The sequence below is a fragment of the Coptis chinensis genome, chromosome 2, assembly GCF_015680905.1.
Source record: "Coptis chinensis isolate HL-2020 chromosome 2, ASM1568090v1, whole genome shotgun sequence".
Lineage (NCBI taxonomy): Eukaryota > Viridiplantae > Streptophyta > Magnoliopsida > Ranunculales > Ranunculaceae > Coptis > Coptis chinensis.
Genome location: NC_141457.1, coordinates 66,624,677 through 66,646,671, shown reverse-complemented (window position 1 = coordinate 66,646,671; position 21,995 = coordinate 66,624,677). Strand labels below are relative to the sequence as shown.

The 21,995-nt window shown below is 36.7% G+C and overlaps 2 protein-coding genes across 4 annotated transcripts; one reads left to right on the top strand and one right to left on the bottom strand.

The window, feature by feature from the left end:
- The first annotated feature begins 226 nt into the window (after positions 1 to 226).
- Positions 227 to 6,383, top strand: LOC147517270 (membrane-anchored ubiquitin-fold protein 3-like). 3 transcript variants are annotated; one of them, XM_086589581.1, is made up of 6 exons: positions 227 to 892; positions 984 to 1,025; positions 1,110 to 1,322; positions 1,773 to 1,943; positions 4,160 to 4,219; positions 6,111 to 6,383. In XM_086589581.1, the coding sequence occupies exons 3-6, from the start codon at positions 1,172 to 1,174 to the stop codon at positions 6,164 to 6,166; spliced, it is 438 nt and encodes a 145-aa protein (XP_086445707.1). In that variant the 5' UTR covers positions 227 to 892; positions 984 to 1,025; positions 1,110 to 1,171; the 3' UTR covers positions 6,167 to 6,383. The 3 variants fall into 3 exon arrangements, with proteins under 3 accessions (XP_086445707.1, XP_086445706.1, XP_086445708.1); XM_086589580.1 differs by lacking the exon at positions 6,111 to 6,383 and adding an exon at positions 5,252 to 5,421 and having other exon boundaries at positions 4,160 to 4,266; XM_086589582.1 differs by lacking the exon at positions 4,160 to 4,219.
- A 1,295-nt stretch (positions 6,384 to 7,678) lies between these two features.
- Positions 7,679 to 21,390, bottom strand: LOC147517269 (protein transport protein SEC24 A-like). Its single transcript, XM_086589579.1, has 14 exons — positions 21,313 to 21,390; positions 19,859 to 20,758; positions 19,602 to 19,740; positions 18,986 to 19,176; positions 18,346 to 18,453; positions 17,996 to 18,199; positions 17,582 to 17,813; positions 16,916 to 17,065; positions 16,643 to 16,799; positions 15,998 to 16,125; positions 15,031 to 15,353; positions 14,721 to 14,915; positions 12,668 to 12,908; positions 7,679 to 8,423 (listed from the first exon to the last, which is right to left on the bottom strand). Exons 2-13 carry the CDS (start codon positions 20,726 to 20,728, stop codon positions 12,675 to 12,677), a joined length of 2,931 nt encoding a protein of 976 aa, XP_086445705.1. The 5' UTR covers positions 20,729 to 20,758; positions 21,313 to 21,390; the 3' UTR covers positions 7,679 to 8,423; positions 12,668 to 12,674.
- Positions 21,391 to 21,995: the final 605 nt, after the last annotated feature.

The window sequence follows — 21,995 nt, the reverse complement described above, 5'->3', positions numbered from 1 at the left end:
ACATGGAGATGATTGCGAGCTTTAGGCATATCAATGAGCAATCTATTAGAACATGGGTCATACATACCATACTCGACCAAGTATTCTCACCATTTGTAATATTATACTTGATGTACTGTATAACAGTAGCTCTAGTATCAAAAATCTTACACCACACCCACGGCCACGAGCAGTCAGTGGGGCATTTCATCTTCTATAAATATTTTATCTTTTATATGGTTCTTCCATGTCCAGTTTGTCTATAAAGAGTTTTCTTTCGAAACCAACTTGTAGACATGGCCAAAGTATGCGGCTTTAGTCCATAGTTTGAGGTTTATGATCTCTAAACCCCTTCCTTCCTTCTTGCTCAATGCTATTTTGTGTTTGCCTGCATGATGTATCTTATTCTCCATAGATGACCCACTCCATAAGAAATTGTTAGAGCCCTTGATGAAGCAACCAATTGAAGGTGTTAAAAATGTAAGAGCTACCTCTGCGCTGTCCAGTCCGTCCTATAATTGTCAGCTCTTCAAATTGTTGTCGCATGTGAGTGATCCGCGGTACTCTTGTACGTAGGAATGGCATCTCCCTTGTATGCAATGTTGAACTAGTTAACCAAAAACCAAACCCAAGTACCCAACCCACCAAACTTAAATCAGATACACCGGCCGCCTAACTCCAATGTTGACACTCAAAATATTATTATTCAAGAAACGGTCCACGTGTCCATCCGCCATCAAAGAATAGTCTAGTCAAAAGTCAAAAGTCAAACTTGATAATATTATCATCGGCATATTAATACTTTGATAAATAAATAAATAAAATCCCTTCTTTCTCTCTTTCTTATTCTTTTCTTCTTAATAAATTAACAAACACTCCCAAGTCTTCTCTTCACATTGAAAAAATAAATCAGGTACTACTAACGATCTCTTTGTAAAACTTAGATCTGATTTTTTAAGTGTTACAAAACTTATTAATTTCACGGATCTGAATTGATTTTATAGGTAATAATTGTTGATGGGTTCAGTGTCTAAATGTAATACGAGGTGAATACACTTTTTTTTTTTTTTTTTTTTTTTACTTTAGACAATTTACTTACTGATTGTTGAGAATTTTGATGTGATGATTAGGTGGCAAGGAAAGGATTGAGAGTTGTTGTGTTGGGATTTTAATAATTTGTAAGTTTTGAGGAATGAGAAGTAGTGCGATTATGGCGGAAGGAGAGGATAGTGTTGAGCTTAAATTCCGTGTATATGATGGTACGGATATTGCTCATCGGAGTTATGCTTCGTCTATTTCTATTGCAACGCTCAAAGAAAGACTCGTTGCTGAATGGCCCCAAGGTATAGTCCATTTTGTATATATAAGTTTAATTCGCGATTCGTACTGCTTAGATGTTATTAAATTTGATCCCGAATTACCATTGAGTGGAGCCGCCTCTGGATTTATATATTGTTATATGGAGGTTTTAGATTGCGTATGTAGGAATTAAAAATATCAAGTCTGGGAGGTTGAGTATCAATAATATTGATGTTGTGGCCAAATTTCGTGTGAAAAATCAATTGAGCTGTTTGTTTGTCAACTAGAGATGGTAACGGACAAGGGGCAAGGCTTTTAATGTGTTTGCTCCATTCACTTGTGATAGATCAGTTAAAAAAGAATGTACCAACTGAGTGTTGTTTGTAGACATTTAGTTTACTGAATTATCTCTCTTGTTCCTGTGAGCTGGTTTTGGGTTGTTTTCAATCACTTGATGAATTTCTGATGTATTTTATTATATTGTCATTCGCCAGATAAGACAGTCATTCCTAAATCAGCAAATGATGTGAAGCTAATATATGCTGGGAAAGTACTGGAAAACAACAAGACACTTTCTGAATCAAGAATACCGTTTGGTGATTTTCCTGGTGGGGTTATTACGATGCATGTGGTCGTGCAACCCCCTGTAGCTAAGAAGAAGACAGGTCTGTTGATTTTCCACCATCACTTATACTATTGAGTATTGACTTCAGAGTCCAGCTCCTCTATAACCGTGTACAGAGATACCATCTCTGTAACTGCTGCCAAAGTGATGCCACTTGTCCATTTTAACACCCACTAAACTCCATTAGTTTGCGTTATTTTTAAATAATTTTACCCTTTTTTCACTTTAAAAACCCCGCATATCAAAAAGAAAAAAATTACCTCCATCTTCTTCGACTAAACCCTTATTCTTCCTCCTCCAAACCTTAGCCTCCGTTTCCTACCCCATTCATTCATCAGAATTAGTAAAGGAAACCCACATATAGTACATGTTCATGTCCATTATAGTTAAAACTTCAATACAGGCAACATTTATATGCTCCAACCATGTCACTAAAAGTAGCATTAGGTAGCATCAAAACCATAATACAAGGACTCTGTGGTGGCATCAATTATGTTGCAATCTGAGTTCCTGATCAATGAGGTATAACATGAATTTAGAACTACAGTTTTCAATTGTATAAGGGAACTGAACTAGCTTGTAATCTTATCAATGAATAGACACCGGAAAATTTATCTTTGAAGATTAAGATTTATGTTTGATAATTAGCAAGTGAAAGTGGTTGTATAAATAGCGCAGATAATGAGTTTAAGAAGAAAAAATAGAGCATGGTAAAGATTTTTGTGTAGGATATTGGGTCGGGGTTGAGTTTTTGCAGAAGGTGTATCAAGATGCTTGAAAAAATTGAAAATAGATAGAAAGAAAACAATGAGGGTGTGGAGGAAGATGAAGATGAAGGGTATTGAATGGAGCAAGAGGAAGAACAAGTTTGGTATTAGGAAGAGCAGACTCTATTTACGAGTAATCACTATTTTGGTTTAAGTGTTCTGCAAAAATAAAAAATAAAAATAATGTCCAGTTTGTTGGTGTTAAAGTGGACACATGGCATCAATTTGGCAATAGTTACAGAGATGATATATCTGTACTACTTATCGAGGAGCCGAAGTCTTGATTTAATTTGTTTAGAAATTGATCCGAATTGCAATAACATTTGGAAGAAGAAAGTTGGCTGAAGAAGTTCATTAACTCAGTCCCACTTAATCGTTTATTTTTTGTTTTTTTAGTTTTGCCAGTAAAACCTTTTTGAAAAACCATCCCTCAATGATGACGTTATTAGATATATTATCGGTTTTGTAGAAATAAATCGATTGGATGAATGCTGTACTGAAAACCTTGTTTAAAATCGAGAAATATGAAAATGACGGTGGACTTGTTTTTCAAATTGTAATGGTTCCATTAGTAAAACTTTGGAGTACAATGATGTAATGCACAAAGAACTGAACCAATCGTGGATAAAATGATTAGTATTCTTTGGATAAAAAAAAATGAGAGGATTGTAATGGTGATGGAACCATTACTATGAAAGTGGTTAGTATTATTATGTCCATAGTTTGATATTGAGAATGAAACGGTTTTCCCCTAAATGAAAAGAGTACTTGATGCAGTATAGGATAGGCGCACGCCTATAAGCTATCCTTGTTGTGTGTCATCTTATTTTAATAAATTGTGAACCTTTTGAACACCACAAAAGGGTATTCTGGTCATTATTTGAGTCGTGTTTAGGGTTAGGTCGCCTATATAAGGCCGAATTAGGGTTTGTAAAAGACAGCTTTTGTTTATTAATATTATTCTAGCTGTTTTCTTGGTTAAAGACAGCTCTTGGTTAAAGAACGATTTTATCATCAATTCTCGGTTAGAGATCGATTATTTAGATAGTTTGTGAGCTAATGCTTCGCTAATCTCCATTAGTACTTCACAAGAACATCTTAGGCTTCTGGCTATCAGTTCACAATCCCATTTACTCTTCCTGCTTCAATAATATTTTATCATCTCAATAACACATACAATTTTAACGGCACAAAACAGTTTGTGTCTCCGCTTTGTCAAGTGTACCGATCGAAGTATACCTAATCTTGTAGTCATATTTTAACAAGATGTTCCTCAGTAGATTTAGTCAACCTTTTCCACAGAGTAGTTCTGTTGTTGGGTCTGTATGCTGTATATTTCTTATTTTTACTCACTTCTAGAATGCCTGTTTTTTTACCCTCGTCTAAGATTTACTCAAACTCTTCTAACTTGGAAATCCTTAAAAGTTTCATTCGAGAGCATATCGTTTTGGAGGTTGCTTAATTTATGTTTCTTTGGTGGTGCCTTCAGAGGAACAAGAGCTATGGAGTCAAAAGATGCTTTGTCCATTTCATTTCGGTACCATAACTGGTAGCATAATCGTGCTCTTTTTCTCTGGTTTCAGCTTTAGAATCAGAGTGAGGGATTCCTTTATATTTTACATTACATATAGGAATATGCTTGAATGAATGCATCGAAGGATCGAGTGGTTCTGATATTCTTTTCCTTTTTTTTCGTTGCTTTAGCTTTTGATACACTGCCTCACCCTATTCTAAACCTTTAGCTTGTAATCCTCAAATATATGAAGCGTCGCTTACCTAATCATTCAAGTAGAGTTTTACTCATGTTACAAAATATAATTTTGTTGTTTCGTACTTGGATTCTGGCATTTTCTTTTGTTTGGGTCCAAACAATAACGGTGGGATTCAAGTATCCAGATTCCAAAGAAGTTTTGATAAATCCAGTTGAGGTTTGGTTCTAACACGTATTTGTGGTGTCACTAACGTTGAGCATGAGTTGGTGGATGTTGGTGTAATTTGGTTAGAGGATTTCCATTTTGACGTTGACTAGATGTCTTAGGAGATTTAGACAATAGTTTATCCATACTTGCTTGGCTGATGGATTGAAGAACAGGGCTTCATTCCTATCATGGTGGAAAAGTCTGGTCGGTGTGGTGTATGGTTGTAAGAACGAAAAGGGGTGGGACAAGCTTTAGTATGGTGTCATTCGCTTGGGCTTCATCATCTTGGCTTAATCTGGCTTTTCTCTAAACTTTAAACCCAAGCTACAGTGCCCTATTTTCCAGCTTGAAGGTTGGGACTCGAGGTTTATATATTAAGAGTTGATTCTAGTCATTGTTTAAGGCTAGGTTTTAATGCCCAAAGAGCATTAAGTGTTAAAGTTGACTGACTAGTTAGGAAGGAAAGCTCCTACCTTTTTGAAAAGATTCATAAAATGTTTGTAGACACTTCTCAAGAAAATGGTGGTGTTATTCAGTCTTGGTCCCAATCCCAATGAAAGCCTCCAAAGTCTCTGCCTGCGTGTTTAAGTCTTGTCTTTAGTTAGCTGTCAGGTTTCTTCGGTATCGAATGTTTTATGTGTTTCCAATCTCGAGTTTTGCAGGACAGGTGCCTAATCCAAACCCTAACAGTTTGGTTTAGATGGACAAGTCTATAATCCAACCTCTGGATGGTTGTCACGTGGCTGGCGTTTTCCTTTTTATCTTCCAAATAATACCCACATTTGTATCTTGGAACTTCATGGTCTCGGGACAAACACAAATATCATATTGCCTGCAAGAGAAGGAGCTTGGTAGTGTTAGTTATCTGAGGAATACTTTGGGAAATGAAATACTTTAGTTGGTGCTTTTTCCAGCCGTGAGTTCTGCTGTTGGATTTTGGGAATTGTTTGGCACAAGGATGTAGTTTTTGTTTATGATGATATTCGATAAAACAAAACTCAGTTACACAACAGCGTGGAGAAGACGGACAGGTAGGGCTGCCAGTGGATTGGTTTGGTATAGGTAAAACCGGAACCAATCCTATTACGTATGAGAAAACTTGTTGAACCGGATTCAGGCACGGTCCTTCTCTGCCAAGAGAATGTATTTAGTGGAATTGAATTAAATCCCAACAAATTTTCGTAAGACTTGAAGTAGTTTGATATTTGAAGAATGGTTATAAGTAATAAGCCAATAATATCTAATGTAGGACTTTTGGATAACAAATAATGTTCTGTTTAACCACTTGTTGCGCGTATTTATATATGTGAATGATTTTCATTTGTACATTATGAGGTGTTATCTATTCCTATTGATTGCTTTGCTATATAGCGTTAGAACACAGTAAAATTACTCAAAAGCCGTAAATCATTATATATCTAGTAGTTGCTCTAGCACCTATATTCTGTTCTGAATTGCAGAACTCGGAACTGATTCACCAGAGTAGTTGTAACTTTGATTGTCTTTGTTTTGGCTGCACAGACAAGAATCAAGATGAGAAGCCAAAGCAGAACTTGTGTTCATGTACAATCCTTTAACTGGGGAGTTACCTTCCCATGCTCCTGCAATGCTACTGATTGGACCACGGTATTCTTTTCCATTTTTTACCGGAGTTGGTGTGAAAATATGATATCCAACATCATATTCACATTCTCCATTGCTTATATATGTACGTGCGGTTATGTTGTAACATTCAAAAAAAATGTGTATCAGTTTGATGAATTTATAATGGAAAAGTCTTCAGTTTCATAACTATCTCATTTGGAGCTAAGACTTTGGGTGTTTGTTATAAGAACCCTTTTCTTAGTCTCTCAATGCCTGCTTCATATTCATATGGAGCCTGCCTAGTGTTATGTTGGTGGGTTTATAAGTAGTGCACCTACTAAAGATCGATTACACCAGTTTAAAGAAGTTCAGATAATAATCATTTTGATCTTTTTGCCTGCCCATTTGACCTATAATGTACATGTGCCTTGCTGATATTTGGAATAATTCCAATTCTCACATTAGAAATTCCACTGAAAGATTCGTTATTTCTGCATCACCTTTGAAAATCGAAACAAAAGAACTGTTAGCTCTCGCCTGTGCTGGCTATTTGAGAGATGATTTTTGCAACGTTGATCTTGACACTCATATAGCCTCACCAAATCGCCAATCCCATATTCCCATGTTCTTTTCCAGTTAATTAGAAGTGTAAAAGGCTGTCGATTTCTTATTTAGTTTATCCTCAGGTTGGAAATTGAGAATTCAATTGCTTTTTGACATCTTACCCTCTTATCCTAAGACATCACTACAGCCCTCAATTCTACTTATGGCTTGATTTGCTGAAAGAACTAAAAAAACAAAATTTTGACGTTCCAATGCTTATTTGCTGGTAAAATGCTCCGTGAGAAATTGAGCTAAAACGCCACTACTGATTTTGAACAACGTGAAACACCTATTAACACGAAAAAACATCTGTTTTCTACATCCAAACCATCTCTATGGAGAGACAAGTTTTTCATGCAAATGCAACTACATTTGGAAGAACACAAATATGTGCACAGATTTGTCTGTTCTGTGGTAGAACCAAACTATTCCATCTATATCCATCCCTGCTGTTGATTCCACAAATGTTGTTCGATTTGAACGGCAAATTTACCGAGTGAAGGGCCTATTTGGGATTGCTTAAAAGCTGCTTCTTACTCTCTTCAAAAGAAGATATTACAGATCACTTGTGTTTGGCATAAAAAATGTAAGAAAAAGCAAAAAGTGTTTAAAACAAGAGCACTTCTTCAGTGCGCGAGATGTATGGTGCGCAGAGGATATAGACCTTTGGATCAGTACTTCTGCCGTCCAATACACACGCACCCCGTGGTATGAGTGGCCCAGATTTGCCAGCACACCATACGACCTGCGCAGGGTAGATTTAGCCTTAAAACAAACCCTCGAAGGGATTATTTGGATTCCATTCCGACTTTCATTGGATTTGGTCCCAGTTAGGACTTAGGAGTATGCCGTCTTTTAATCTGAAGAAGATAACTTCTTCTTTTCCGCTTTTGGGCTTACCCTAGCTGATCAACCTTTCTTATTGTGAATGTAAACGCTTGCGTTCTGAAGCAACTGAGTGAGTTCTAATTGAAAAAATTGTAAATAATGTTACAAGGATGCATTTACTTCATCCTTCAACGAATAAGACGGGAAAAACGAAATGTAACTTATCTAACACATATCCCTTCTCAGAACCCCCGAAGCTATACTTCATCAAGCAAACAGCTTATGTGTGATATAGCTGCAAAATTGATGGCAAAAAGATTTTATGCAACTGAGGCTGCAAAACAGCTTATGTCTATGCCGCACTTGGTATTTTACGGTCATTTGAGTAGCTACATACTCAAATGACAATCAACCACATGGAAGAAACCTTCCGTCACTTCATAACGTCTGCACAGAATATTTCCCAACTTTCTTTTCAACAATATCTCTTATGTAGCTCCCCATCATTTGGTCATTAGTGTATGAATCTATTGATAACCAATCTGTTGGGAATAATTATCATGTACGTGATAGAACAGCTGAAATGCTGAATGAATGTTGAATGTCTTTTTCCTGGTATCCACTGATCCAACCCTTCGATATTCCTTAGGGACTCGGAAGACCCAATGGGTAGTAATGTTAAGCACCACCTCCACCCGCTCAGATAACCTCTGGAATTTTATGTAATCTCCAATGCACTTCCAAGTCTTCACCACGACATCCTCTCAATCTCAATCTAGAGTAAAAAGTGAAGGCTCCAAACTCTCAGTTGCAGCAAACCTGTGTCAGAGCAAGACTATATGCACGTAAGTAAAAAAAAGGGGGGGGGGGAATAAAATATATAAACGAAAGAACATATCATACATTGGTTACAATGTTCAGCGTTCAATTTTTCTTTATGTTTAAGACCCAAGCTTTCAGAAGAATTTCAAAAACCAAATTCCAGGAAAAAGTTGTTCCTGATAAATTGGCACATAGCATAACTGGTAGAATTTGACTGATCTCCTAACTATTGTTTAAAACTGAGATTAATTAATCAATAAGGAGGGTGGGAGTTGTGCAAGTGGTGTTACAAGCTAAGAACTTGCTAGAAACCATAACCTTTTTTGCTTACTACCAAAATTATCACTGGATAGCAAGCTTTGTCAGTTTGAACTTTGAAAGGTGCAGGTGCCGACTAGCAAAGTCAGTAAAACCTTTGGGTGATGATACCAGAGGTCTGGGGGTCGAACCCTGCCAGCATCAAAGAGTTACTGATCTCATTTAAAACAGGCTTGCCAATCAAAACGAAAAAAAAAACTTTGAAAGGTAAAATACAAGGATGAAAGCACTGAATGGTGCAAACAAAACAACTAATTACTTTAATATGAGACTGTCAGTGCAAACATAGTAAACAGTTTGAGAAACAGGGAAGAAAGAAATATTTTGAAAAATTAAAAAATAAAAAGAATTAAATAAACAAACCCGTTCTACTACATGTTTAAAGAGACTGTCAATAACAGTAAGATAATAGAAAGCATGATAACTAGCACATTAAACCATACTATAGTAATATATTAGGATAAATCAACAAAGGACTTGTTTGACAAAAATTGTAGAGTTGATAGAAAATTAAAAACTTTAAACAGAGCTAGATAACTACTTCCAGTAAAAGAAATAGCAATCTTGGAGAATAAAATTTTTACACTACTCAAATATTATCTCAAGGTGTACACCAAAAAGAGAAAAAGATGAAACTTCGTCCTAAATATCAGGAACATGCAAAACAACCTTCATCATGGTCATCTTGCCGAAAGTGATCCGCAGTTCGATATGCCCTTCCCTACAATCTGAACACGTCTTCCTCCTCTACTATACGACTCCAAACATTCTCGCAAATGGTAATCAAATCAATAACAACCATAGAGAACAAAGATTCAACGTTATTGTTCACCACATTCGATTCCATAATCATCAAAACCATCATTTTTTTGTACTACTGATATCTTCCTTAAACAGGCAACTATACCAAATAAACAATCTATACTTCAAGCTCCTTCTCTAGAGCTTATGGCAATCTTTAAATAAAATTGGGTTTCATGTTCTTCATATTGGGCTTTGGCTCCAAAATGAACAAGCTTGTCATGATTGCATGAATCCTCCTTGGTCTTTGAATGGACGTAAAGCACTTTAAGTTCAAAGTCATACTTCTAATGCTTTTATTCCATTAAACTTCGTACGATGGAAAGATCCATGACATAATATCGTTAAACGTCTTCAGCAATAAGCAGCAAGTCCTGCATTTGCACCACAACTGGGCAACAATGTATACTTGTTTACGGTAAAAGGAACCGGACACACAAGCTTCGTCCAAGCTTTCCTCGACAGAAAAATGTTTGGCAATATGTCTATTAGAAATGGGCATCCAACTTAAAACCAATTGGTGATAAGTGGAGAGGTCCCAAGACTTATATATTTTATGCGTGGCTTAACATATCCCATGTAGGACTAAACAATGTCCAAAGATATTCCATTAGATTGCTCTTCCTACACATCATGAGGATGATGCTTTCCTAAGGAAAAAGTAAATCATCCTCATCGCATTAAGCTACCGCCTCCTCCAACAGGACTTTACAGCAAAGGAAAGTGAACAGATAGAAGCATTAAAACTCAGTAAGCATATGCCTTTTAGGAATATAATGGCACAAGAACTCCATTGGTACCCACCAACCAGAAATCTCCCCTTCCAGAGTGCGCGCGGAAATAGATAATGAGTTTAATGCCAACATCACTCTAGTCTTGTTAAAAGTATAAAACCATAGTAAGGGGTGAAAAATGTCATAATTTAAATGATGAATCCGTCAGTGCTAAACCTTGAGATTTGTAAAACCCTTTACAGAATTCATTGAAGCTCCTCACAACCAACATCTTAAGTTCTTAACCTCTTCTACATTCTAAACAAAGTTAAATTCCTATTAAAATATTAAAGACACTGCAAGAGACACTCTACAAATACCCCAATATAAACAATGAGAGTTGAACAAATCAAGTAGGTATCATGATGAATCTAGCAGGTGCAAGAGCTAACATGTAATTTCAATAACAGATGTAAGTAATCTCTCTCAAACAAATCTAAGAAGAATATAGCGGCATATGTCATGGAAAATGGCAAGACAAAGAAATGCAGACTATAGTCTTTTCAAGTTTAAATGGTTGAAAGCGCATATAAAGTTGATCCCAAGTTACTTGACCAGATAAGTACAGACCCATCCGTTATTGGATATTTCAACTCAAGTCTACTGTTTATAATCTAGCTCTATTTCTTAGGAGGAAGACAATAATCACCTCCTTGTCCCTTTACTTTGGTTCCAGATATCACTTGGGAGATCTTTCTTTCCTGACAAAAACCAGGGGCCTCTTGACGTAGAATTACCTAAATGTTAGGCAAAAGTGCTACTATTCACCTGCTTTCCAAGAGTGAGTACCTAGGGTGAGGGCGTCGGGGAAGATGTGAAACAGAAGGCTCTTTGATCATGAGAGTAGAACACGTCTGATCAACAAAATTCTTTTTGAATGGGCTATGAGGATTTAGATCTCCAGAGGGCTCTCAAGACCCTTTGCTTCAATTACATTCTATGGTGACATAATGTCGAATGTACTTCAGAATCTAAGCTATCAATATTGCGATTAATTGGCAAATTAATTGCATATCACTTGTTAAGCGATTAGTTGTAGTTTTTTTTTAAACAATTTCTCATTTTTTTCTCACTAACCCGATTTATCCTAACTGACCGAGATGACCAATTTCTCATCTAACCGAGAAAAAAAAAATCACTGAAAATGTAGGTCCCCCACCCCAAAAAAAATACGTAAAATTAACAATTGGACTCTTAAACCGAAATATATGATAAACGTAACCAACACACAAAGCTAAGAGTTTTCTCATTTTCTCCTCAATAGTGAAGGTTAAATGTAGTAATTCTTGTACAGGTTCTCCAATATATGTTCTCTCTTCTCTCTCTCTCTCTCTCCCCCTTATTCCTTTTAATCTTTAACATATTTGTTGTGCTTGAAATCTCCATAGTACTCCAAGATTGAGTTGGTTGGATGTGATCATGAGAATTTGATATTATTTGTTGCATTTCGGATAATCATTTGGAAATTTTTGGTATGATTATACCATTATATGTTTTGAAAGGGCCAAATAAATATATCCGATTAAATCGCCAATTAACCGATTGATTAATTGCATATCGCTCATTGACCGATTTACTCCGAAAACCTATATCAACAGCTTAGACTTCAGATGCATAGCTTGCCTTACTGTCTTTCTAAGAAAGCAATAGGTGGATGGCAAAGGATGAGTATGCTAAGGGCTGTCAACATAGTTCGTATCAAGCCCAAAGTTTTCATATAGTCTGACACACTGGACCTCTGAATTTCCGATGTATCTCGCTGATATATCATGAAAAATCAGCAGAAATATCATTGTCAAGGCAAAATACGAAAAATAAAATAAACTCAGATGATATATGTCATAATCAGCAGACAGGTTCTCAAGATTTTGATATATACTGCGTATCTGCAATATCTATTGCTGTACTAATTTTTTCAATAAATTATTTGGATGTCTTGGTACTCATGCACCCAATCGCCTTTAGCCCCCTTTATTAAGATTCATTGTTATATTCCTCTATCAACAATGAAAACATTCTAATACAAATTATGTCTGCCCATAGGACGACAGTTTATTTAACAGGCACAGAATAATTGCTTACAGGCCCTCTAGTTATGAATTGTTACAGAAACACGCATCCTCGGGGTACATAAACCCACTCGTGCAACTTGTTGGGCATAAATGCACGTGTTACCACGACACCAATATACCAACTTGGCAACTTCTATAAGGTAGAAAGTTAAGTCAAAACCATAACATTCTTAATTGTGGCTTTAAGATTAGTAGATTACATAATTTTGAAACGTGTCTATCAAATGCTTTAAAGTTTTCCTCAGAAGTGTCAACTATAAAGACAAGTCATTATTACCTCAATGTTATGCACTTTGCTGGACTAGCCGATAGCTTTGCAACATCCAATCAATATAGTCACTAGTACCCTCAATCTTATCCTCGACAAGGTTTCCTAGTAGCAATGAAATTTCTCTTGGCTGGTCACCTTGTCTCACAAGATGACACAGCTGATAACAAGAGCGGTCACTGTCCCTGACTCTCTCCAGAACTTTCATCAACTTTCTTGATACCTCGTTGTCACGCACAGAAAGATTCAACTGAACCATGTCAAAGAAGGAACAGCATTAAAGGGTATCACATATATCTGAAAAAAAATAAGGGAAATGGAGAAAAACAAAAGCAATAGTACACCACAGCGAAAAATGCAGAAATAGACAAATTGTGGCATGGAAGCAATAGACCGTTAACAACCAAGTGCTCCCAACTAAATGTTCCAAACACATTCTTTGAGTGGTATAGTTAGTGGATGCAAAAAAAAATTATCTCATTTCCCAATTTGAGAAACATAGTGCAGAACTACTTTTTGGCGCATTTAAGCATCTCTAGGTGAATCCCAACATGGTAGCAAACCACCTATTTGCCGGAAAAACCCAAAAAACGCATCTCTAAGTGAATACCAACTTGGTAGCATTCTTGGTAACAAATTTGCTGCTGAGTTTGCGGATGCAGAGCAACAACTCATGTGTTGCACGACAACCCAGTTGTCACTTGACTTTTTCAACCAACTTTATGGGCAAACTCTCGCCATGTTTCTAGGATATTAAAGTATTAAATAAAACATGGCATAAAGAAGGACCCGTTTTCACTACTTTTGTTTTATTTTTGGCATGAAGAAAACTATGAAATACTTGCAACTTCACTGTCTTATATCGCATGGCTGACCAGACCCAAGGTACTCGGTATTCCTAGCTGTATTAAGCTGATAGTCTATAGAAAAACGACTCATCCATCTCAACACAACAAGTCTTGAGGTTCAACCTCAAAACCATACCCCCCCAGGTGAAATTCGTAACCATGTAAGTAAAAGTACTTTCAGGTGGATAAGGTATGGTAGGAGGGAAACTAAACAAAAATGGAAAAGTTCTTGCCAAACCTGACTCACGGATAAAAGTAATGGCGCCTCCTCTCTTTTCCATGCGCCTCAATCATTCCTTGGTCCGTGTTACATTGTTGTTTACCATTCACACCCCATTCTGTTAACATTTTCACCAATACACAAATCTCAATAGAATGCTTAGATGCCCAATTTACCCCAGGAGAAACTCCATCAGCACATAACGTGTTCCTACACACAATATGGTCAAAACACACACCCCCCACCCCGGAGAAACTCCATCAGCACATAATGTGTTCCTACACACAACATGGTCAAAAGGTATATCACTTGTGTTTCCTCATGCACATTAAACCAAAACAATAAGTCGTTTAGCTAAAGCGATTACTTCTTCCAGTGGTGCCATCCCACCATCCAAATTTTCCTATTCCTTTCCATCCATAAGTGCCACAAGATATAAGGTATCATACTCCAAACATGGTTTCCCTTTTGTCACTGAAATCTCATGTACCATGCAACTCTCTCACTGAATCTGAAGAAATACAAAGTTCCCTAGTCCCAGAATAAGAGTACACCAGACCCGCCAAGAGAAATGACAACTTAAAAGGGAATGATTCATCTCCTCACCATCAAATTGTCATAATTTTCTAATTATACACACCAAACGGAGGAAAGAAGAGGTTAGCATGGATCACCAAATAACTTAACTAAGAAAATGACAGATTCTAAGATAAATATGCGGACTTTGGGAAAATGAAAAACACCAGGATCCAATTTGGCTGTGCTTGGCAGGTAGGCCAATATAGGGGACTTCATAATTATGCTAGAATGCTAGTAAATGATCCAGGAAGGCTAGTTGAGTTACTATAGGCGTAAATGCACCACCATGAAAACATATGGATTTGCTACATTTATCATGTTAAACTATCTGTTGAGAGAATACAAGAACTAAAGTTTGGCTAGTCTACAATTTGTGAAATTTAAGTTATAAAGCCAGTCGAATAACAATAGGTACCTTGGATATATCAATGAAATCGGATGAGTTTACTCCAAGTAAATTACTAAATATGCTTGAAAAGAGATCTTTGCCAAACCAAATTATCAAGCGAAGGCCATCATCATAAATATATAGACCTGTGGAATATAAGCTCTTTGCAGCTACTGGTAACTTGTTCAAGATTTTACCCAATTCATCTACATTAGCATGTTCCTGCAAACATAAAACAACGGTAAATAATGCATGAAAAAATAATTGCAAATTTACAAAACAATCACAAAATTGAAACTATTATGCAAAATGGTCCATGTAGGAGGCTTTCCCCTACCTTAGTTAGATATTTGTCCACCCGTATCAGGGTAGGATAGAGAAGCTTCAACAGCCTTGTAACAGGCAAGGTCATCATCGTATAAGCAGCAGCCAATCGCTCATCAAGGTGAGAATCAGCATATCCTCCACGAAGTGGTACGGATTTACATAGAGATAAACCATACAGTAACAAGAACTTAAGTGATTCCGGATATATCAAACTGCTACCTAGGCGATGCTGCACAGAATAAAGATTCCGATATTCCCTGAGGGCTTTCACAATCCTCAATTGCACCAAGTCGCGAGCATCTTCCAGCTTATGGGACAAAGATTTCTCAATTGCTGCAAATATTGTAAAGTTAATTGTAACTAGTGGGAAACCATAATGATGTATAGATCACATGACACAAAGTAAATTTAACCAAACACATGTTACAAGCTAAGTTACATTATATTGACACGGATACGAAGTGTCTGATATGCAAAAAATAAAAAATTGAGGTATATCACATACAACATGGATACGTATCCGACACAGATTATTTTTGAAAAATGGTGTGTCCATGTAACATAGTGATGTATTTTGTTGGCGGAAGCTTCAACAATAGATGAACATCAATAAGATTTAATAAATCAAACACCTAAAACTACGGTTTATACCTTCAATCATGAAGAACAATTCTCTTAGAATAAATATTCAATAACAACCAGTCTAACAATGAAGGCCTAGATTCCTTTATATAATAAAACAACTACTAAATCTAATTGGATCCCAAATAGGAAACCATCTAATTCCTATTCCTAATTGAATTAGGAAACCAAACAAAATAGAAACTACTAATTAATTAATAATCCATGCTCATGCATCACATAGATTACAAGTATATAGACGGTGACACAAAAATACTTTGTGTTTCTGTGTGGGTGCGTGTATTAGTGTCAACTGTCTCAAATATATGGAAAAGTGTCATGCCTTCTATTCTTACCAAGCCGGGTGAGTAAAGTAACAATTGCGCCAGTATCAGCGTGCCGGTACATCTCTCCAAGATCTGTTACTACAGGTGCTGCTGCTGTATGGACTCTGACACGCCTTTGACCACAAGATGAGGTGTATCTTTTTCTAGCTAAGGAATCACAACAATATTATCTTCTTTTCTTATAATAATCATGTTGAATGGACTTGTAAAAACAAAAGAGAAAAAAAAGGACCTCTTAAAACCAAACAAATAAAATAAAATGAATATATTTATATACTCATACTCCAATAAGTTAAACAAATAAAAAGAGGTAATATGTATGCCAATTGAAAAAAATAATAATGAATTGAAAAAATGTAATGTAACATGGAATTAAACAATAAACATACATTAGATTTATTCCTCATACGTCTGGACTTTCCGTTAGGAAATCTAAGGGCTGTTGACTAGTAGTTATTTATTTTCACTCAGATGCATAATAAATCCTTACATTTCTTAATAAATACATTAAAATAAATGAAGCAATAATACTAGTAATTTTTTTTTCTCTTTTTGGAAAAGTAAACAACTAAGCATCTTGTATAGCTAGCACTCAATTAGGAGCTTCCACATTAATTCATGTATACAACTGTAAATTCCAAGAATGAAGGATACAGCAGAGCAACTTGAATATATACGGTCCGAGTAGTCAGCAATGTGTCATCCATAGATAATTGAGCTCCAAAAGCTTTATCACAGTCTACAGCAGGCAGTGCCAGTAAATCCATTGATCTTAACATTAAGTTCCCATGATAAGTGGAAAACCGCACCCCTGAAGGGGAGAAAAAAAAGATATGCTTGAGACAAATTTAGAATTAACAAATACTTTCATGTTAATCAAACAGTACAGTGCAGACTCTCTGCAAACTGGAAAGCTTGATTTATTACCTTTCCCACATCTTATACGCATTACAGCTTCCCATGCAGTTTCCCTTGTCAGATCCCTAGCTAACTCATATTTCAACTTCTCTCCATGAATGTTACTGTCAAAGCTCGGATAATAGTACACCTGACCACCAGTATATTTTACTAGAGTGCCTAAAAAGGAAAAATATATTAAAATTGTGAAACTCAATAATAAAGACAATATTAATAATTATATTAAATTTGGGCATCCAACTCAAATCCAATTGGTGATGAGTGGAGCATCCCCAGGATTTAATTTAATTCATGGCCTTAGATACCCGATATGGGATTATAAATTTCAAAACGCACTCTCACATGTGGTGCACCTTAAGCCAAAAGTTTGAACAATTTCTTTACATGGGTGACGTGGAGTACATGAGCCCTTTAGGCCAGAGAAATTGCCTGCTCTGACACCTTATTAAATTTAAGCATCCAACTCAAAACTAATTGGTAATGAGTGGAGCGGCCCCATGATTTATTTTAAAGCATCATTTTAGAAACTCGAGATTGGGATGATAAATGTCAACAAATAATAACAATAATAATCACAAATAAAACTAACAATAACAGTACTAATAACTCAAATTACAACAGCAATAATTATACTAATAATGGTGATAATAACAATAATCTACAGCACAAACATACCTAGGGAAGCTATATCGTTGTACTTGTCACTGAAGGCATATACATTAACACCAATTTGGAACTTGTTGAAATTCGCAGCCATTTGCTTGTAAAAGGGATCTTCCGGTATTCTTAATGTGTGCTCTTTATCTGTCCCATAAACACGAGGATCATCTCCACGTAATCGTAGCCGTCCAATACCAAGAGAAGGTAGGGTTGACTGAAAGATCAATAATTTTCCTCCAAGTTTTCTCTGTTATCAGAGAACACTCCAGATTAGCATACTGAATAAAAAGAAAACCAGATAGAGAGTTAAACAATCAAAACACTGCTTTTGAAAGTCACTAAATAAACTGGTACCTGTCACATTTATAAAGGGCAAAAAAGATCATAAGACAGCAAATAAGACAATTGTTCTTAGAGAAGGCAACGTACCACGACCACGAATGCCGCTTTAAGAGCTGGACCTAAAGCCGACTCCATATTCACATTTTTCTGGAACATGGAAGGCAAACTATCAAGGAACACTTCAACCGTTCTTCTTGATTCAGACAGGTTGACGAGGAGATCATCTGGCGAGGGTAAAAAAACATCATCCAAGTCTGATACCACCATCATTTGAGGCTGTGTTAAGGATGACTGGTACAGGAAAAATAAGACATCATTAAATTGCTACACTGGAGAACATGTTCTCATCCTGGTTGAAGCAACGGTTGACCCAAGTGAAACAGGGAACAATATATAGTAGTGCTTCCATAAGAACAGTCAATATGTAAATATCTTGCCTTCATATTATAAAAATGTAATGTGCTGTCAAAAGTCAAAAATCCAATCTGTGTTCTTGGAGATCCCGGCAGCTGATCCAAACAGGACCTAATGGTCATTGCCACAATCTGCAAAATGATGATCAACAAGAAGATAAGCTCAAGAGCACCACTACAAAACAAATGCTAACTGAACAAATATAATATAAACACAGTAATAGATAAATACAATCTTTCGATAGACTAATCAGGACCCCATGAACAAATACATACTACCTAACATCACCCACTCTATCCAAGCATCCAGTTTATATGCATAAGTCATTAACTTCACAAAGAGACCTTACAGAGTGCAACCAGCCAAATTTAACAGAATCCTTTTTTACACAAAAATCAGGACATAAATGGAACAATTTTTTTGGTTTATCTCAAACTCATTTAACTTTCATTCTAATGGTAGTTATCGGCAAAGGATGTGATATGATAAAAACATACCAAGCAACGATACGACTATTCTTCAGTTGATTTGAATATTTTCTCATCTAACAAATAATTAGTATTGGCTACACTCAGAAGTCAGAACGAAAGCAAATGTACAAAGGTATAGAATGAGAACTCTGAACTACAAACTTGTTATAATTCATTTGAGCAGAGCATTTACCTCAATCATACCACTTCTGACTGCAGTTATCGATACATCAATGAGGAAGAAATATAGCGGTGGCATTTGCTGGCGCACCATATACTCAGCTGGAGCAACAAAGTCTACACTACCCTTTGAAAGTTCCGGACGTTGATTCCAATCAATTCTTCTACAGTTTGCATCTAAGTGGGAAAAATATTCTCCAGGAACTGAACAAGGAAGTTCAAATTGATTAGCACTTGCATACTGCAGCAACAAACACAAAGGTCGGCTAGCTGACTCAAATTAATTACTATAAAGTGTTAATGAAGTGTGGTTGGGCCACTCTTTTGGAGGCCCCAACCCATATTACCAACCTCCCAGTGAGAGGAAAAGGAAATATGGACAATCACCAAGTAATTTCATAAAGTTTAGAATAACTCTTCCAGATATTTGTGTCAGGGGTCTCAAATGACTATATATATCCTTAAATGTAGATTTTGGACTATTAGGACTATGATGAAGTTATATTAGAACATAATGCCTCAAGCACCAGTACCAAACATGTTTATAAAAACTACTAACACCATATGAAAAGATGGAGCCAAAGCTACGTGATGGAAATGATAATATTGTACAAGAGAGGTCGGTATACCTTCATTAACGAAATCGCATAAGTTGCAGCGCCACTTTCTTCCTGCATCTACAAATGTCACATAGGGATTCACGTAGGTGCGGCATCCTTTGCATCTAATAATGCCCATGGATCCAAAATTAACTACAGGCACTTCCTCCTAAACGTAAGAAACAAAGAATTTCACAGGAAAAAGGAGTTAGATGAACAGTTAAACAAATAGGGAGAGTAACCGATTACAGGATCATTAGCCTATTTGGGTTCATAGTGTAACACACCCCATCAGGAGTTTCCGCAAGAGGATGAATGATAGCTCCAAGAGGCAAATGCCACCTAGAAAACAATGATTTGGAATTTGGAATTGCACTGGTTGTAAGCCGAAGAAATCTAGAATGACAGTTCAAGGGGTACATCTCACCAGAGGATTTTGGCTCCACGTCACCATCCAATGGCCTTGGCAATACTTTGTGGTCAACTCCAGGATCCATGGATCCTGGAACGGACCCAATAGATAGTGACTCAAAATCCTCAACTAATCCTTGAAGGGGACCTAAAGGCGGTCCACTAGGATGCTGCAATTGTTCCCTAGAACTCAGGCCCATGGGAGCTGAGAAGGGCATAGGCGGTGCATAACCTCTTTGGTGAGCAAGAAAAGTTGGAGTTTGCAGTGGTGGATATTGAGTAACTGTATCAGCTTCCATGTAGGGTACATTCATCGATGATGGCATAAGGTTTACATTTTGAGGTTGAAATCCCATTGGTACAGAAGGAATAGGGGGCTGTGGATAGAAAGCAGATGGACGCAGAGGGTAGGAAACAAATGGTGGCGGAGGTTGTTGACCTGAAGAAGGTAGAACAGTTGCAGTTGACACTGGGGATCCTGCAAAAGGTAAACCAGCTGATCTAGGTAATTCTGGGTCTGAGAACTGCTGATACAGGCCTACATCATTATAAGTAAAAGATGGCTGTGGAGGAGGCACATAAGGACCATTAAATATAGTTGGTGAAGCAGCTTTATAAATAAAGGATTCCTCACCAACCGCAGGGACAGAGGATGCAAGGGGCATGGTAGTTTGGGGAGTAGAAGGTATTCGTAGAAAGTTTGGGACTCCAGGCTTTTCATTTCCCATGAGTTCTATATTACTCATGATCTCCTTATTTAATCGCAAGAACAAAACCTGCACACACAATATGAAGAATTATGCAACTAATTATAACAAGGTGAATATAGAAACACACCATCATAATGTAAGCTCGGTATGCGACATTCAGTGCATGGGACTTGTCAGATTCCAGAAGTGGTACTCAACATGAAATTTAACAGGATGGCTTTCAACATATAAACAACGTACAAATTTTTATTCGTTTTGACACTGTATTAGTCAGCATACAGAGTCAGACATCGATCTTAGTGTATCAATTTTAAGTTACCCCAAACCACAATGCACAAGGCAGGACAGTAAACTTTAGATGTTTGTGAGAAAGGCAAACAACCTATAGAAGAACTTATAATGTTCAAACGTTTGAGCTTCCACTCTCAACTTAAAAAAAGGTAGGAAAAAAAAATCATGATCCTAGCTTAAGTACAATCTTTCACAATGCCGACATTAAGTTCAATATCTAACCACAAAAAGCAAAAGTTAGTTTCTTTGTCGTCAAGTTTTTAATCTACCAATGCAAATAATACAAGTTAACGTTCAAATTTTAATAAAGCAAGAAAAATATTAATAACCTGTGACGTTGAATGGATGTAAGAGGTTTTGGTGTTTGGAGTTATTTTAGATTCTTCTGTTTTTTTTTGTTGTTTTTTTTCCTTTTTCCGGAAATAACGTACGTACATTAAACTGACAACATTTCAGGTTTCGATTCGGGTACAAACTAACCCGATGTATCGTAAGTTCTAAACCGGGTTGAATTTGTTTGTGGACCCGCCCAGTTACAAAAGGCCTAAATCCATGGGATTCTTTCATGCAACCATTGGTAAGAGCAAGTCCAATGGGGGCTATATGGGCCGCTAAATGCAAATATAGCACCCCAACCACAAAAATGTCATTCCAATGGGGCTGCTAAAAGGGTATTAAATTCGGAAGGAGTCAAAAACCCAGCCAAAGTTAAGACCTTCCCTAACAACTGCTATAATAAGTTCAGGAGATGGACTGCATAGTTTCTGCCGTCCGTGTATTAAATTTCGACGGACGGCATAAACTGTGTCGTCCGTCCAAAAAATATTCAACTTAAGTTACAAAATAATGGACGGACAGCAGAAACTATGTCGTCCGTATCATTTAGCACTTCAAAACAGAAAACACGATTGGATTGGTTTTTTGATTTTGGGGTGCCAAATTTGGCTGGGCAAGCTAAAATGCTTATGTGGCACATTTTAGCAACTCTCCATTGGACTTGCTTTAAGAGCAT

Bases quoted from the DNA above. Each gene is read 5' to 3' on its own strand.
- LOC147517270 (XM_086589580.1), top strand. From the start codon at position 1,172: ATGAGAAGTAGTGCGATTATGGCGGAAGGAGAGGATAGTGTTGAGCTT. The intron at 1,323-1,772 runs GTATAGTCCATT...GTCATTCGCCAG, and splicing joins CGTTGCTGAATGGCCCCAAG to ATAAGACAGTCATTCCTAAA. The intron at 4,267-5,251 runs GTGAGGGATTCC...CGAGTTTTGCAG, and splicing joins GTTTCAGCTTTAGAATCAGA to GACAGGTGCCTAATCCAAAC.
- LOC147517269 (XM_086589579.1), bottom strand. From the start codon at position 20,728: ATGAGTAATATAGAACTCATGGGAAATGAAAAGCCTGGAGTCCCAAAC. The intron at 17,814-17,995 runs GTACGTTGCCTT...CTCTGATAACAG, and splicing joins AAGCGGCATTCGTGGTCGTG to AGAAAACTTGGAGGAAAATT. The intron at 17,066-17,581 runs GTATGTTTGTGC...TTTCCTTTTTAG, and splicing joins CAACGATATAGCTTCCCTAG to GCACTCTAGTAAAATATACT.